The 13,461-nt window shown below is 42.2% G+C and overlaps 1 protein-coding gene across 2 annotated transcripts in view; it reads right to left on the bottom strand.

Annotated features, from left to right (window-relative positions):
* Window positions 1-211: 211 nt before the first annotated feature.
* CRTAC1 (cartilage acidic protein 1) overlaps window positions 212-13,461 on the bottom strand; it is a 1,509,269-nt gene continuing 1,496,019 nt past the window's right edge. Inside the window, exon 15 of one of the 2 annotated variants that reach the window (XM_085606339.1) lies at window positions 212-525. In XM_085606339.1, the coding sequence (XP_085462465.1) occupies window positions 509-525 (17 nt within the window). In that variant the 3' untranslated portion in view covers window positions 212-508. Of the gene's footprint in view, window positions 526-4,145; window positions 4,811-13,461 lie in introns of those variants that run through there. The other variant, XM_085606342.1, reaches the window with a different exon arrangement.

Below are 13,461 nucleotides of genomic sequence, written 5' to 3'. Positions count from 1 at the left end.
GGACTTCATTTGTATTCAGTATCAGACATCTCCATCACGAGCAACGTGGGCTACTCCACAAGAGGCTATCTGTGATCCGCAACAACCACTCGCTCCTGAATTAGTTTAATTAATTAGCCATTTAGTTATCCGGGAAGACAGCAAACTGACTGCAGTGTGTTATATGCAAATCACAACAGTAATCTAGTAAATCAGTGCATAATCCAGTTACTAATATGTTCATTATATGTTTATTAACATTTAAAGTTACTACTGATAGAAATGTAATGTCTTTTGAAAATATTTACAAAACATATCAATGGAAGTATGCCCACATAATGTTTGTTCACATGACATTAATTAATAATCGGCGGTTCATCATATCAATGTTTTGATTCTCTGTTTTTAAAAGAAGGATGCAGTTGCTTCAAGTGACTAGTTTCCACTATTGCTCCAATTCAGCAATTTCCTTGGCGGCCATATTGTGATGGACAGGTGCATCCTTCTAGCTATCAGCAAAAGTACTTGGTTAAAGGACCTTCTCGGCTGAGAAAAGAAATAAGACATATATTAATGATAAAGGCAATTACTGTAAATTTGCTCAGTTCACGCACTTGAAAAGAATACGAGGACGGAGTAGAAGAGCCGAGGGAAACAGCAACAGAGGTATGGAAATATGTCAACAATTGATAAGAGAAAAGAAGCGGAAAACATTTTTTGACATGTTTTGATAACATGATCAGGTCCTGCCTTATAGCACCCGAGGAAGAGAGCTGAGCTGCTGGCTCCAGAATAGCTGCCCATCTAACCTCTTTATGCCTTACTGCCCCCACAGAACTTTAAGTTTAGCTAATAAGATATTGCCACAAATTCCTAACTTCAGGCTACAGACTCGAGGAGGAAGATACTGAGGGCAAAGTCCTGGAACAAGCTTTCTCTTTCTTTAAGATAACCAGAAAATGATGTCACTCTAGAAAATCTTTTTAAACACTTCTTTTCTCGACCCTTACTTAGGCTGCCATTAATGGGAAGTGAGATGTGGCTTTTACCTAGTTCCTATGGTTCCAGTGTCGAGATGCCCCATTTCTGGGGTGATTGCTGAGCTTTAAAAATGGCTCATTTGATTTCATTTCATCAGCTGCTCTCACAAGCTCCCTTCTCGCTGATCTTCCAATTCATTATAGTGCACACTGAAATGAACAGAGCCGCGTCACAGAAGAGTTGCTCGGTTGGGAATGTTTTCCATCACATGGGGACGAAGGGTCGGGTCTAGGTTGAGAGCTCAAGAAAGGGGGAGTATGGGTGAGAGGATTCCAGTGGGGAGGACTTCAAGGGCATACAATGTTGCGTGAACTGGCATTAGTAGTAAATTGAAGTTAGAGATTCGATTGGTCAATATGTTCTCTATGAGTGGAAGCAGCACTAGAGAATAGTTACGGATAGAGTGAAGGTCCTGCAGCGGGACTGAACTACTATACTACAGGTAGGAGTAGAAATCCAATGGCACCGCTTACGAACAGGAGTTTTTAAAAATGATGATTTGGGAGAAGAGATTGTGGGGGCAAAGTAGGGACTTTGAAGCAGCGTTCAAATGTGAGGGTACTCAAGGTATCAGACTCATCTCATGTCAACATTTTTCAGTTCAAATATCAATATGATGGGAGCAATCTCTCAGGATATATGTATAGGTTCAGAGCCTTTGAAATGACATTACCGGATCAACATGTCATTTAGAACTTGTATGTGGTACATTGTTGAGGGGCGAGGGGGGTATACCTGCATCAGATACACAATTAATCACAACCATGATACAAGAAAACTATACACTTGATCTAGACCAGACCTTTGCCTCTCTGCACATCACCTTCTAGCCCCCCCAACCCCCAAGAAAATCAGCATCTTTTAGATTCAGGATATTGTACAGGTGTCTAGGTGGGGGCTTACTCTTAATAACTGATATTCACTCACTAGCTTGAATACATCACCAAGTGGTAAATCGTGTGAGTTACACAGGGCGAATTATAAGCCAGTGGATGGAAGAAACATTGGATACAGTCAGACAGTGGTCACAACACATTCATTTTTTGAGGGACTGTGTGGTGGTGCTCCCCTCCGCTCAAAAAGGCCACCGCCTCGGATTACCATACCAATAGAGCCAATGAATCAATAAGGCAAGGTAAGGCTGCAGGTTTGAGGTACCATGACATTGTATGAGGAGCGCTCTAGAGGTAACATTTTATTTTACCTAACATTCCAAAGACCCTGACACCATTCCTGCATCCAGAAGGTTCATGATACCTTCTTCATTTAAAAGTGATATAATGTTTTATATGGTGTCCCTGTGGTCGGCCTTGACTGGATTTCAACTAACTGTGCATTTTAAAATCGCTTTGTCTGTAGTGGTTTACTTCCTCGTGGTAAGTAAGTCCTGTAGCCTTGGGTAAAGGGGGTCCCTGTGTGGTTTAATTAGGGCTATTGTAAATATCTTTTGGTATGAATGAAACGTGTAGGATGATCGGTGGCTTCCACCTACAGAGAAACATCAAGGGCGACACATCATTCACTCCTTTCCCCTCCTTCCTTTCTTTGTCTTCCATGGCCTGAAAGGAAAGGAGGGAACACCTCAGATTATCCCATGTTTTCCCCAGCGTTATCTCTGAGGAAAGAAACTCTTCTCCAACTTACTCCCCTTTGAACATTACAGGATGAATTGGCAGAGGTTTCCCATTTGCCAAGGATAGCACACATAAGCTCCCCTCCAGCAATGGAGATTTCATCTACTCAGACATCTGAGGATACCATAGCAGTGCTCACTAAAAGTGGAGCGGCATTTTTTAAATTTCCTTGTGACTAGCATGAAACCTGATGACCTCCTAACATTTAGCTTCTCGGTCCTGCTGGTGTTCTTCCCTTTGTGGAAGCCCCCAAACTTCTCAAGTAGTCCAGCGGCCCAGAAATAGAGCACCGAGAAGACTGCTCAAACTGAGGGTAGGCTGACCAAGAACCATCTAGCTGCAAGACCATCTGCTCCGTCTGTGGCCTGGCTGATGGAGAACGTGCCCCCAAGCCACATTTGGGATTCCTCGATCACCACCGATCTCTGACTGGCTAGCACAATAACATGATTCCAAAGCTCAAATATGTCCTTTGTGGCCTTTTGTTGCGCTCATCCTGTTTGCGCCGTACGGTCAGACTCCTTCCGCCACCCCGCTCCCTGAAGTACCAAGATCTGTTCACCCACAATTTATAGGCATTATGCCAGTGTCATCAGCACCTGCGAATGGCTTTGGAACACTGAGACAACTGATTTTACCATTTAAGCCTCAGTCCGTATAAGTGGTACCATTGTTATTGGAGACACTTCAAAATTCTCCTAGTTAGAGATCATCATAAACAGCATTTTAGGGCCTACCATTTTGGTAGGAGACTCTCACTCTGCCTTATTCTCAATTGCACTCTTTACACTTTTGTTTTCTATTTACTGTGGAAAATTCAATAGTGTCCACTGTTGCAACTACAATGCTTATTGGATGTGTGTGATTTTGATGATGTCGTTCAGATTTTTATATGACACATATTATATTAATAAATATATAGTCCATGTTGTTCAAATAACACTGGCTGGCCACGCTATCCCTATTGCAAGTGTGATAACTGTATCTACTCCTAACCCTCAAAACATCTTGGTTGAGCTCATCCTTGGCGGTTCGCCCACTTTCCATCAAAGACCTAGTACCCAGTGTCCTGGTTAGTGGAAAGAACCTGGAATCTTGCTTTTTGATATTACCTGGTTGTCAAAGCAATGGAAAGGTATTAGGGAAAAGTCGGGCACATTCTGTCCAATGATACGCCAACAACAAATTTAATTAACAAAGACTATACAAAAGACACTATACTTTCACAGAAAGTTAATTAGTTTTTTCTAGTCTTCCCTTGTAATTTCAGGTGAAATGAGTCAATCCTTTCTGTACGCAGTTTCTTGAATTAGTCTTGGACATGTGTTTTTACCACTATAGATGAGGTGATCTCTTGCTTGGCAAAGTCATTACTCAGTGACATCTATTTTCATTTAGCAATGGTAGTGCCAAACGAGGCACGAGTGACAACGTCGGTTTACAAGCCCAGTAATATAAAAAAAAAAAATTGACGTTTTTTACAATAATGTGATTAAACGATAGTGTCCTTATATACAGTATTTATTTATAACACTTTTTTTCTGATGGATGGTTGGAAGACTGCACAAGTTAAAAAAAAACTGCTTCTTCCAGTACAGAAACTATGTGCAGGCAAAGCACAGAAGTCACAGGCGCCCCATCAGTCACACTGCTAAATAAACTATTCATCCAACCTGCTTGCAAACAACCATCCTGGATCCGCCATCTTGGTCTTGGGTGAAAAGAAAGTTTTGTAATTGGCAATGAATTCTGGGACCAGCAATAATAGATCAGACAGGAGAGTCTTTGATTGCAAGGTGGAGTTCCCTTCCGTTTTCTCAGAAAACATGCATGACATAATAAACAAACAACTTGGTTTACGAAAATATCACTATCGACTTCAAGCTTTGATCAGAGCTCTTCCCCCTGGTACAGATGGTCATCCCTTGCCTAGGAAGCCATGGGTGACAGTCAATTCTGGGTCCAAGTGATAGAAACAAGCAGGGGACAGGAGCTTTTGTTTTCCATAAAGGTTGGCATTTTCAATGTTGGCACGATTCAGAAGGCATAGAACTGAAAGCACAGTCCAAGGCTTAGCACGAAAGCAGACTCAGAAAAGAGACGAAGGCGAGACATGGCGGCAGAGGACGGGTACCCCCCGAAGTAAGCGACCTGGGCTGTAGAGGCAAGGAGAGAAGAGAAAGATGAGAAGCAGGAGAAGGAAAGTAAGGCAGGCGAAAGAGACAGTCAAACAAAGAGAAAGTGAGACCGAGAGAATGATTATGGAGTTTGAGAGAACACATTTGTTAGACACAGAAAGAGAGACAATAGAGCACAGGGGAAAACGAAGTGGAACAAAAAAAAGGCATTTTAGACAAGAAAAGTGTGGAATGGAAAAAGTAAAACAACAGGAGGAGCAGATGAGAAAGGAAAATAGAGAGGTGTTAAAATAAGAAAGAGGAAAAGAAAATTGCAGTGTTAGTGACATGTAAACAACGTCAGCTTCTAAAACCAAACCCACTACAGATGACAAAATAGAACATCTGGAAAGAACCATCTGTCTTCAGTTAAATAGGAGTTAAATATTTAGACTCATCGCAAATACAACAATTTGAAGATCTTTTTAATTTGAAAGTAGCTTGTACCTGAAATACATGCAATGTCCCGAGGCAAGAACGCATTAAAAAAAACCTGCACAGAAAAGGATTTCTTTGAAGAAATGCCATTCGAGAACAAATAAATCAATTATTTTCTGCCAAACGATATCCAGGGCAAATTTGAGCTTTGCCTCGTTTTCCTTCACATGTTCAAGATTGTATAGCTACCCTAGGTTTGTGGTTTTTGCCATTACACCTTGGAAAAAGAGCCAAATTGTACAATTTATTTAAATTATGCTGTGCGATAAAGCGTGTTTTTGCCCTAAAAACGGCATCAATGAAAGACATGTTGTGCTACCATTGTCTTTTTCCCAGTTTCCAGGGAAACAACTACAGTTTTGCAGTCTTCTAGAGGCCGTTAATATTTCTGATTATTGTGATTTCTACCTACTTGTGAAGGAAAGAGCTGTGACACCCTTTGGTGAACCTGGAAGCTATACATTTTTTTGTTAAAAATTGTGAAATTAGCAAGGGGTCAATTGAATAGATCACTTTCGTTTTCATAATGAAACTAAACACCAAAATAAAAAAAGTGGAAATGAGCAGGAGAAAAGGAGCAATAGGCGACAAGGTTTTTCATATGAAGGTTTTTGCTCTGAAGGCCAATCTACAAAAGTAATGTAGCACTATTTCAGTCTGCCAATTCCAGTTGCAGGTATCTTAGATTTTGATGGTTGTCCTAAAACCGATGATACCCAGAGCCATCTATTTATTCTAAGCGTTCAATAATTTTTTATTTCACTCCGGGGATAAAAGAGGGAAGGGTATAGAATTATTTTTTGGGTAGTTTATAGCCCTAGGAGGAGGTATGGGGTGAGTAAAGGGGAGGTGAAGGGGGTTGGTATAAGGAAATATGAAATTAATTTGAGTGGTGGACATGTTATTCTGTTTTTTGGATTGAAAAGGAATAGTGAAGGGATAGACGTGGGGAGGAGGGATAGAAGCGGGAATGGTCTAGAACTTTTTTTTTTTTAGTTCATAGTAGGAGAGGGTTTGGGATGAGAATATGGGAGATGAAGGGGGAAGAATCAGAGGTAAGGTAGGATTACTCATGCTACCAGGTTATTCTGGGGATATTTTTCAAAAAATGTCTTTGTGCACACTGACATGCAACTGAAAACCAAAATGTGCCCATGTGAAGAGAGACGTTGGTGTTAGGATAAGACAGACTTTTCAGGTGGTGGTTGCCTGCAGCATTACAGCATGTGGTCTGCTTGCACCCTAAGAAACCTATCAAATCCAGGCACTCCTAAAAACTAGACACCAGGAGGAGTTCAGAGCGGTGTGGCTTGCAGGGATTGTAGGATCTTTTTTCTACCCAGAATGCTCTAAAAATGTCAAACATGTGGTGTAATCACAGAATCTCCTCATATTCATGTGAGAGATGTTCTGGATTGTCAAGTGTACAACAAAAGTCTTACCTAATCGTATTTCCACACTTCACTCAATAAAAACAGTACCCTACTTATGTGGGTGTGCCTATATTCGGGATAAGAAAGACCCAGGACCGTTTCTACCATTAGGCAAGACTAGGCGGCCGCCTAGGGCGGCAAAAGGAGGAGGGCAGCAAAAAACATGAGTTTTTGTATATCTAATGCATTAATTCTTCTAGCCTGGATGACAGGGGGAGAGAGTGATGGTAGTAAAAGGGAGGGGGCGGCATTTTTCAATTCTCGCCTAGGGCGGCAAAACACCTAGAAACGGCCCTGGAAAGACCCCAAAATAAACTGTGGAAACATCAAGATTTTATTTGCTTTTAATTCTAATCCTCCCTGGAATGTGAGTAACTACTGTATTTGGGATAAGCCAGTGTCTCCCAACTCCAGACATTTTGCAAATAAACACATAGGGAATTCCTGGATGGTATGGTGTGCATGGATCCCACTAGAGTTTCTGTTCCTAAATGTCTTTCAAACTTAAAGCTTTGCTGAAATTAATATATTTTCTCTGATTGGGGAACAACAGATGTCCTACTGCCTGGCATTCCCATACTTCTCCCAATGAAATTGGTGCCCCACTTGTCTGAAAGGGAATATGCCCCAGAACAGGAAATGCCCTAAAACTCACTGTGAACATTTTAAGAAATTTTATTCAAACTTACATAATTTCTGGGATGTGTGTAGGCACAGTATTTGCACCGAGGGCTGTCTGCATTCAGAGACACCTATCTAAATCATACTACTAGGAGCTATTTGCCAAGAATGGGGAATAACACACAGGCCCAGTTTTAATGTGTAAAATTTGTATGAGGATTCCTATTCTCGTCTGAAGTTTAGGCCCAGATTCCACTCCCACTTGGGCGCAAGAGGATTTCTGTAGGTCAGGAGGCAGGGAGCAGGTAGGGCACCTGGGAGCCTGTGGCTAGGTGCAGCAAATCAAAGTAAATGGGAGCAGGGTGGAAGAAACCCAGGGAGACTTGTTCCACATTTCACCACATTTAAAGATAGGACCGTTCAGGGTTCTAAAGACTGCTGCTATTCTCTGTCTCTTCAAGAACTCTTGAGAGGCAAGTCTCCTTTATGACCATTCTGGGGCAATGAACAGTAGTATTGTCAAATGAACAGCTGTACTGTTCTGATCACATTGTGTAGGCGAACTGAGGCACTGAGGTCCAAAGAATCCATAAGAATATGGGCTGAATGACACAATATCTGCCTGACGTATGTACAGTTGATATTTAGAGGTTCTTTTTTTGGAATTAGACATACGTCTGTCCAGTAGGTTGTATGAATGAATGTATAGTTTTTAGAACAAAACGGACTATAACACTCACTCCTTCTTGCAAAATCAATAATGGCAGATAACTCTCAAGGTACCAATTGTGAGAAGAGTGTTTTATATGAATAACATCTTTTCAGGGAGTACACCTGCTCTATCGCATTCCATCAATGTAATAAAGCTAATATTTCAAATTCAGATTACATGACACATTACTGATTTAGACACAAAAACCTGAGAGTGCACATTACACAATATAGACGAAGTGATACAATAAAAGAGACAAACGAAGTAACAGTACTGTAAGAGTTAAAAAATGAAAATATATTTCTAAATAGTTAGTATGCTTATTAATAGATTTTCATAACAAGATTTCTCATGAAATGATGTTTTATTATTACTGATGACAACTAATGGATTTAATGATGACTTCCAACAGTTCTATTGCCTTTCATTGCAAAAACATTATAAATCACCCTTGTTGCAATTTTAGGATAAAATTAGCTATGAAGTTGAAACTTACATTGATGATAGTAGAGACCTTAATGATTTTTTAATAATGAAGAAACTATTTTGGTAAAACGTTTTTTAAGAATAATTTACATGTGTGATTGTTGACAAATTTGTGGCAGTAAACCATAGCCAATGTTAATCTATTTCATGTAATAATACATTGGTGAAACCTTTATTACTCTTCTTTTATTTTGAAATAATTATTTGATGCATTATATTTGATTCCAATTCAGTTTAATTCATTTAGAGTTGATGTATGCATTTTTAAACTTTAGAAGTGTTATGTTTTTTAGCTGCAATTTTCCCTTAGCAAGCATAAAAATTAATTGACATTTTTGCAAATTTTGCTTTATTTGTTCTGTGCATGTTTCAGTATACATACAAAGGACATTCTTTCAAAGTTCTTAGTGCAATGGCTTGGTGAGAAAGTCAACTCTCACCCAGTGCCAGAGACTGTTACATTTGATATTTTCTTACCATTGACAAACGTTTGAGGCCAGAAAAGCCAAGTAGTTCTCATGAAATGCTTGGGAAAGAATGTAGGAGTAACTAAGTGTATTTTGTGACTACACACATACTAATTATACGATGGACTGACTAGTGGATTGATACCACATCATTAAGGTGTTATAAGGACTATAAAAGAAAAGCCTGTAATCTCATATAATGATGTTTATTTACAATATCCTTTTGATGTGAACTTCTTACTAAATGTGCGGTCTCGTACTACATGCTTAAATATTCTTGACTGAAATGCATAAGAAGCTGCTTATTTGTATACATTTTGGAACATTAATACAATAGCAAACTATCTAAATTGCCTGTCTATCATTGTGTCCTGTGCATATTTAATTGAAACTGTACTGAATTACTCACTTAATCTAAATGCGTTGAAGGTGAAGTCAGCGAATCTTTTCCAAATATCAAGGTTAATTTCTTTTACTTTGTGTCGCAGTAGCAGAGCTTTTAGTTTGGATCATTTTGGTTAGACTTAATTTCTTTAGGAGGTTGGGTTTCCTTATTGAGATACTTTGTTTTTACAGTGTGGTCCTGGGAGTAGTTTATTTGAATCTAGTTTCAAACTTGAGAGTTGGGTCCCAATTAATGGTCCTCATTGGGTGGCTAACCTTGATATTTTGGATAAACTAATACCCAACCCTCCTATTGGCGGAGAAAGTTCCATCGGAGGACTATTCACCTCTGTGGTAAAGGTAATGCTGAAATCCATTTAACAGTAGTGGGCCCAGTGCAGTAAGAGCGATAGATGAGTGAGAAGTGAAGTGGAAGTTGAATTTGAAATACTTATACCGCTTACGCTGGATCAAATGTATTGGGGTTAGTTGACCTTGAAGGGAATCTGGTCAAAGAACATGAACTGATGAAGAGCCTCACAAGCATAAGACCATCCCTTTAGCTCTATTTTACTTAAGTCCATGTGGTAGTATTGTTATTTGCACTTTTCCATCTCGTGACTGCCTTTGTGTAGCATACCAATCTTCTACGTTCCACCCAAGGTGGGTTCAGGGCACGTGGCAGCACTGAAGTAGTAGTGGTGTAAGCCCTGGTTGAACTACTTAAATGTGCAGTTGCCAGCCTTCAAGCAACATTATTTTTGCTGGATATTTCTGCTGCTAGGATACCATGAACCAACAGATTCTTTTTGATTGTCTGAAGGATGTTAGTATTGTTGGCTGCACCTGGGACTGGATTAGCAACTTTGTGGGATAGATAATGCATAAAGCGTTCAGTTTTTCTTCATCAGTGTGGACTCTAAACGGTGGGGGACTTGCAGACTTGAGATCAGAGAGGGCATGCATATCTCCTCTGCTGTGAGTGCTTTGTCAGGGTCTCTGGCTAAGGAACGAGGAATCAGAGTGACATCCCATAGCAGTGGGGATGCGCCCTCCTGCGGGGGTACAGGGATCGCCCCATATAAGCTTCGATAGTAAGCCACGAAGACTAGCATACCCTCTTAGAGGGCTCCGTAAGGGTCACAAATGGCCGGCATCATCCTATTTGAGACCTCATGGATCACCAGCCTCTAAAGTAGTTTACTGGACTTATCTCCATACTCATAGACCCGTTGGATCAATGATCTCCAGCACTACCGTGCCTCTTCTAGGGAAACCTGTTGCACGTTAGTTCTAGCCAGCGCCAGCTGCCGTTCAGTGTTTTTTCAGGGGCATGACCATGGGCCCGCCACTCCAAATCGAGGATCTGAGCTTCCAACTCCATTATTTGCTCCAAGTGGCGTGACTCCTTCCTCCACACGTACCCTTTGATCAGATCCCTCAAGATGGGTTTGCTTACCTCTCACTGGGTCTCTGCAGAGTACACCAATATACAATTTAGTTTCAAAAAAGTTCCTCCTCAATAAAGTCGGCGTAGTCTTGGTCCATCAAATGGCATGCAATAAGGTGCCACATTGGGCTAAGTGAACCCCGATTGATTCCCAAATCTAAGAGGAAGGGTGATCAGAAACACCATATGGCAAGACCTGATGGACTGCAGTGTGAGGAGATCACCCGCTGGGAGCCAGATCTGATCTATTCTGGACTCTGTTTTGTGTGCTGCAGAAGCATGGTTATAGGACCTCTATGAGGGGATCCACGATCTCCACGGGTCACACAGGACCATGGAGCCCACCCATGAAGTTAGCTGGGTGAAGTGCAGCGTCCGGCACAGCCAAGGGGCCTCAGAAATGTCTCATGTTGGGTCTGGGACTATATTAAAATACACCCATCAGGGTGGTTTCCGGGGCAAGGACCACCACAAGAGTTCGAAGTGCCTGTAATGGTGAGTGTAACATCTGCTGGGCGACGTATGATAAGAAATTATAGTGCTTAGCTTCCAGATGGCCCTCAATCCCTAGGAATCTTCGCTGTGAGTCAAAGTGGGAGGAGGACACTGCTAATAGGAAGGACTTGTGCAGCAGGATCTCGACTCCCCCTCCCCTTGAACCTTTAGAGAAGCTGACGTGAAAGATTTGATCATACCCAAACCAGCCAAGGAAAGCGCAGTGTGAACCTAAAAAGTGTGTCTTCTGGAGCATGCCAAACACAAGGAGATGATGGATGGAGCGCTGAAACTTTTCAGACACTCACCCCCAGTCACAGACCTGGGTTGAATCCATCATCATTCTTTAGCTCACTTTGCCACCTCAGTTCAGACCCAGCTATATGCAAATCAGTCTTGACCCTTTGCCTCATGGGAACAGTCCAGCCCGAACTGCCAAGCCAGGTCTTCCCTGAACCGGAAAGAAGCTTCCTGGGACTGGTTTCTGGGTAACACCTTTCATCAGCCAGGCTAGCTTGAATCCAGTGGAAAAGTGAGCAAGGGACCCATGTCTGTGCATACCCTGCCAACTTAGGGCGAACAAAGCAAACACAAGGAGATGTTGGACGGAGCGCTGAAACTTTTCAGACACTCACCCCCAGTCACAGATCTGGGTTGAATTCATCATTCTAAAGCTCACTTTGCCACCTCAGTTCAGACCCAGCTATAAGCAAATCAGTCTTGACCCTGTGTCTCATGGGAACAGTCCAGTCCGAACTGCCAAGCATGACCATGTTTGGCCAATACCACTTTATTGGCTGCAACGCCAATCTTTTGATATGGTCAAGTAGACAGTTCATATTCCAGGAAACAACCTTAACCATTAGTGGGCAGAACTGGAAAGTAGTGAATCTGCTCTAGGTCCAGGGAAGAAGACGTTCAATGGCCTCATGGAGCCTAGTGTGTGTAGGTGAATGTCTGTGGTCAATGACATTCGCGGTGAGAGACTAAAAAGGAAACAGAGAACAACAAACGAAAAGAAAACAATAACCCCTCCCCCAACACCCCTCCACCCCATACTTCCAACCCTGAAGCATCAATCGCCCAATAAGTAAACATTGATCAACTAGTAGACAGGTTTTGAAATCCGATTGAGGCTCCCATTCGCCCATTGGAAGGATTCTGATGTCTGACAGCAAAATCTGATAAATGCAAGGAATCAGCAGAATCACACACAAACTCTATAAAAACATTCCGTAATCCCCCTCCCACCCACCCCGCAACAGAGCATTTGTAGATACTGCACCACCATTGAGAAGTATGTCCACAGCGGATGTCGGATATCCATAACTAGTTAATTGCACAGTGCAGTGCTCATTGGGGCTCAAGCGAGCGTGTCAGTTTCAATAGCCTGAGTCTGTAAGATAGCCCGGTTATCAGAGAGTGATACCTCAGGGTCCAGGCATCCCGGGGCTCTCCCTGTACAAGATGGGCTCAGTAATCCCTGTCTTCTGCACTGGTACAGTGGGCCCCTCTAAGAAGGGCATCTTTTCCTCACGTGGCACTTGAGCAGGGGGCCCAGAGAATGCTACACTGCCCTTACTCCTCTAAACCCCTATTTCCAGTCATCTGGAGTGGCCGCTGCTCTGCTCCCCATTCCCATGCTTGTTCTGGAGTGTCAAACAAATATGTGGATGAGTTAAAGATTGCTTTTAGGGAAACAGGGAAGAAAAGCATGTATTGGCTCTTAAGTGCCCAGAGTTTCTGCTTAATGTCTTCGAATGAGTGGTGCAGCTGTTGGACCAACCAGGAGTAGTCCGAGAAGATCATGATCTTAGTATTGAGGTAATGCAGCTCCTGTTGACTACAAGCCTCTTGAAGGATGACGTCTCGATCGCCGGTAGTTGAGTATATGAGATATCATGGGGAGGGGAGAAGCCCCCAAAGGAGGTCTTTTCTTTAGGGCTCAATGTGCTTCTGCCACCACTAATCAAAGGGACAGATTATCCAGCGAGACTCAGGACTGGAACCACTGCTCCAGTAAGCCATCCATCACAGAGGCCTCCACCCCCTCTGGCAACCCAGAGAGGCACGGATTGTTTCTCCTGGACATGTTCTCAGCATTAGCTGCTTGGTCCTCCCGGGTAGCCGTCATGGACATCAAC

Source organism: Triturus cristatus, chromosome 1_2 (genome assembly GCF_964204655.1).
Source record: "Triturus cristatus chromosome 1_2, aTriCri1.1, whole genome shotgun sequence".
Lineage (NCBI taxonomy): Eukaryota > Metazoa > Chordata > Amphibia > Caudata > Salamandridae > Triturus > Triturus cristatus.
The sequence above is the reverse complement of the archived record's forward strand: the minus strand, read 5'-3'. Positions and strand labels throughout refer to the sequence as shown.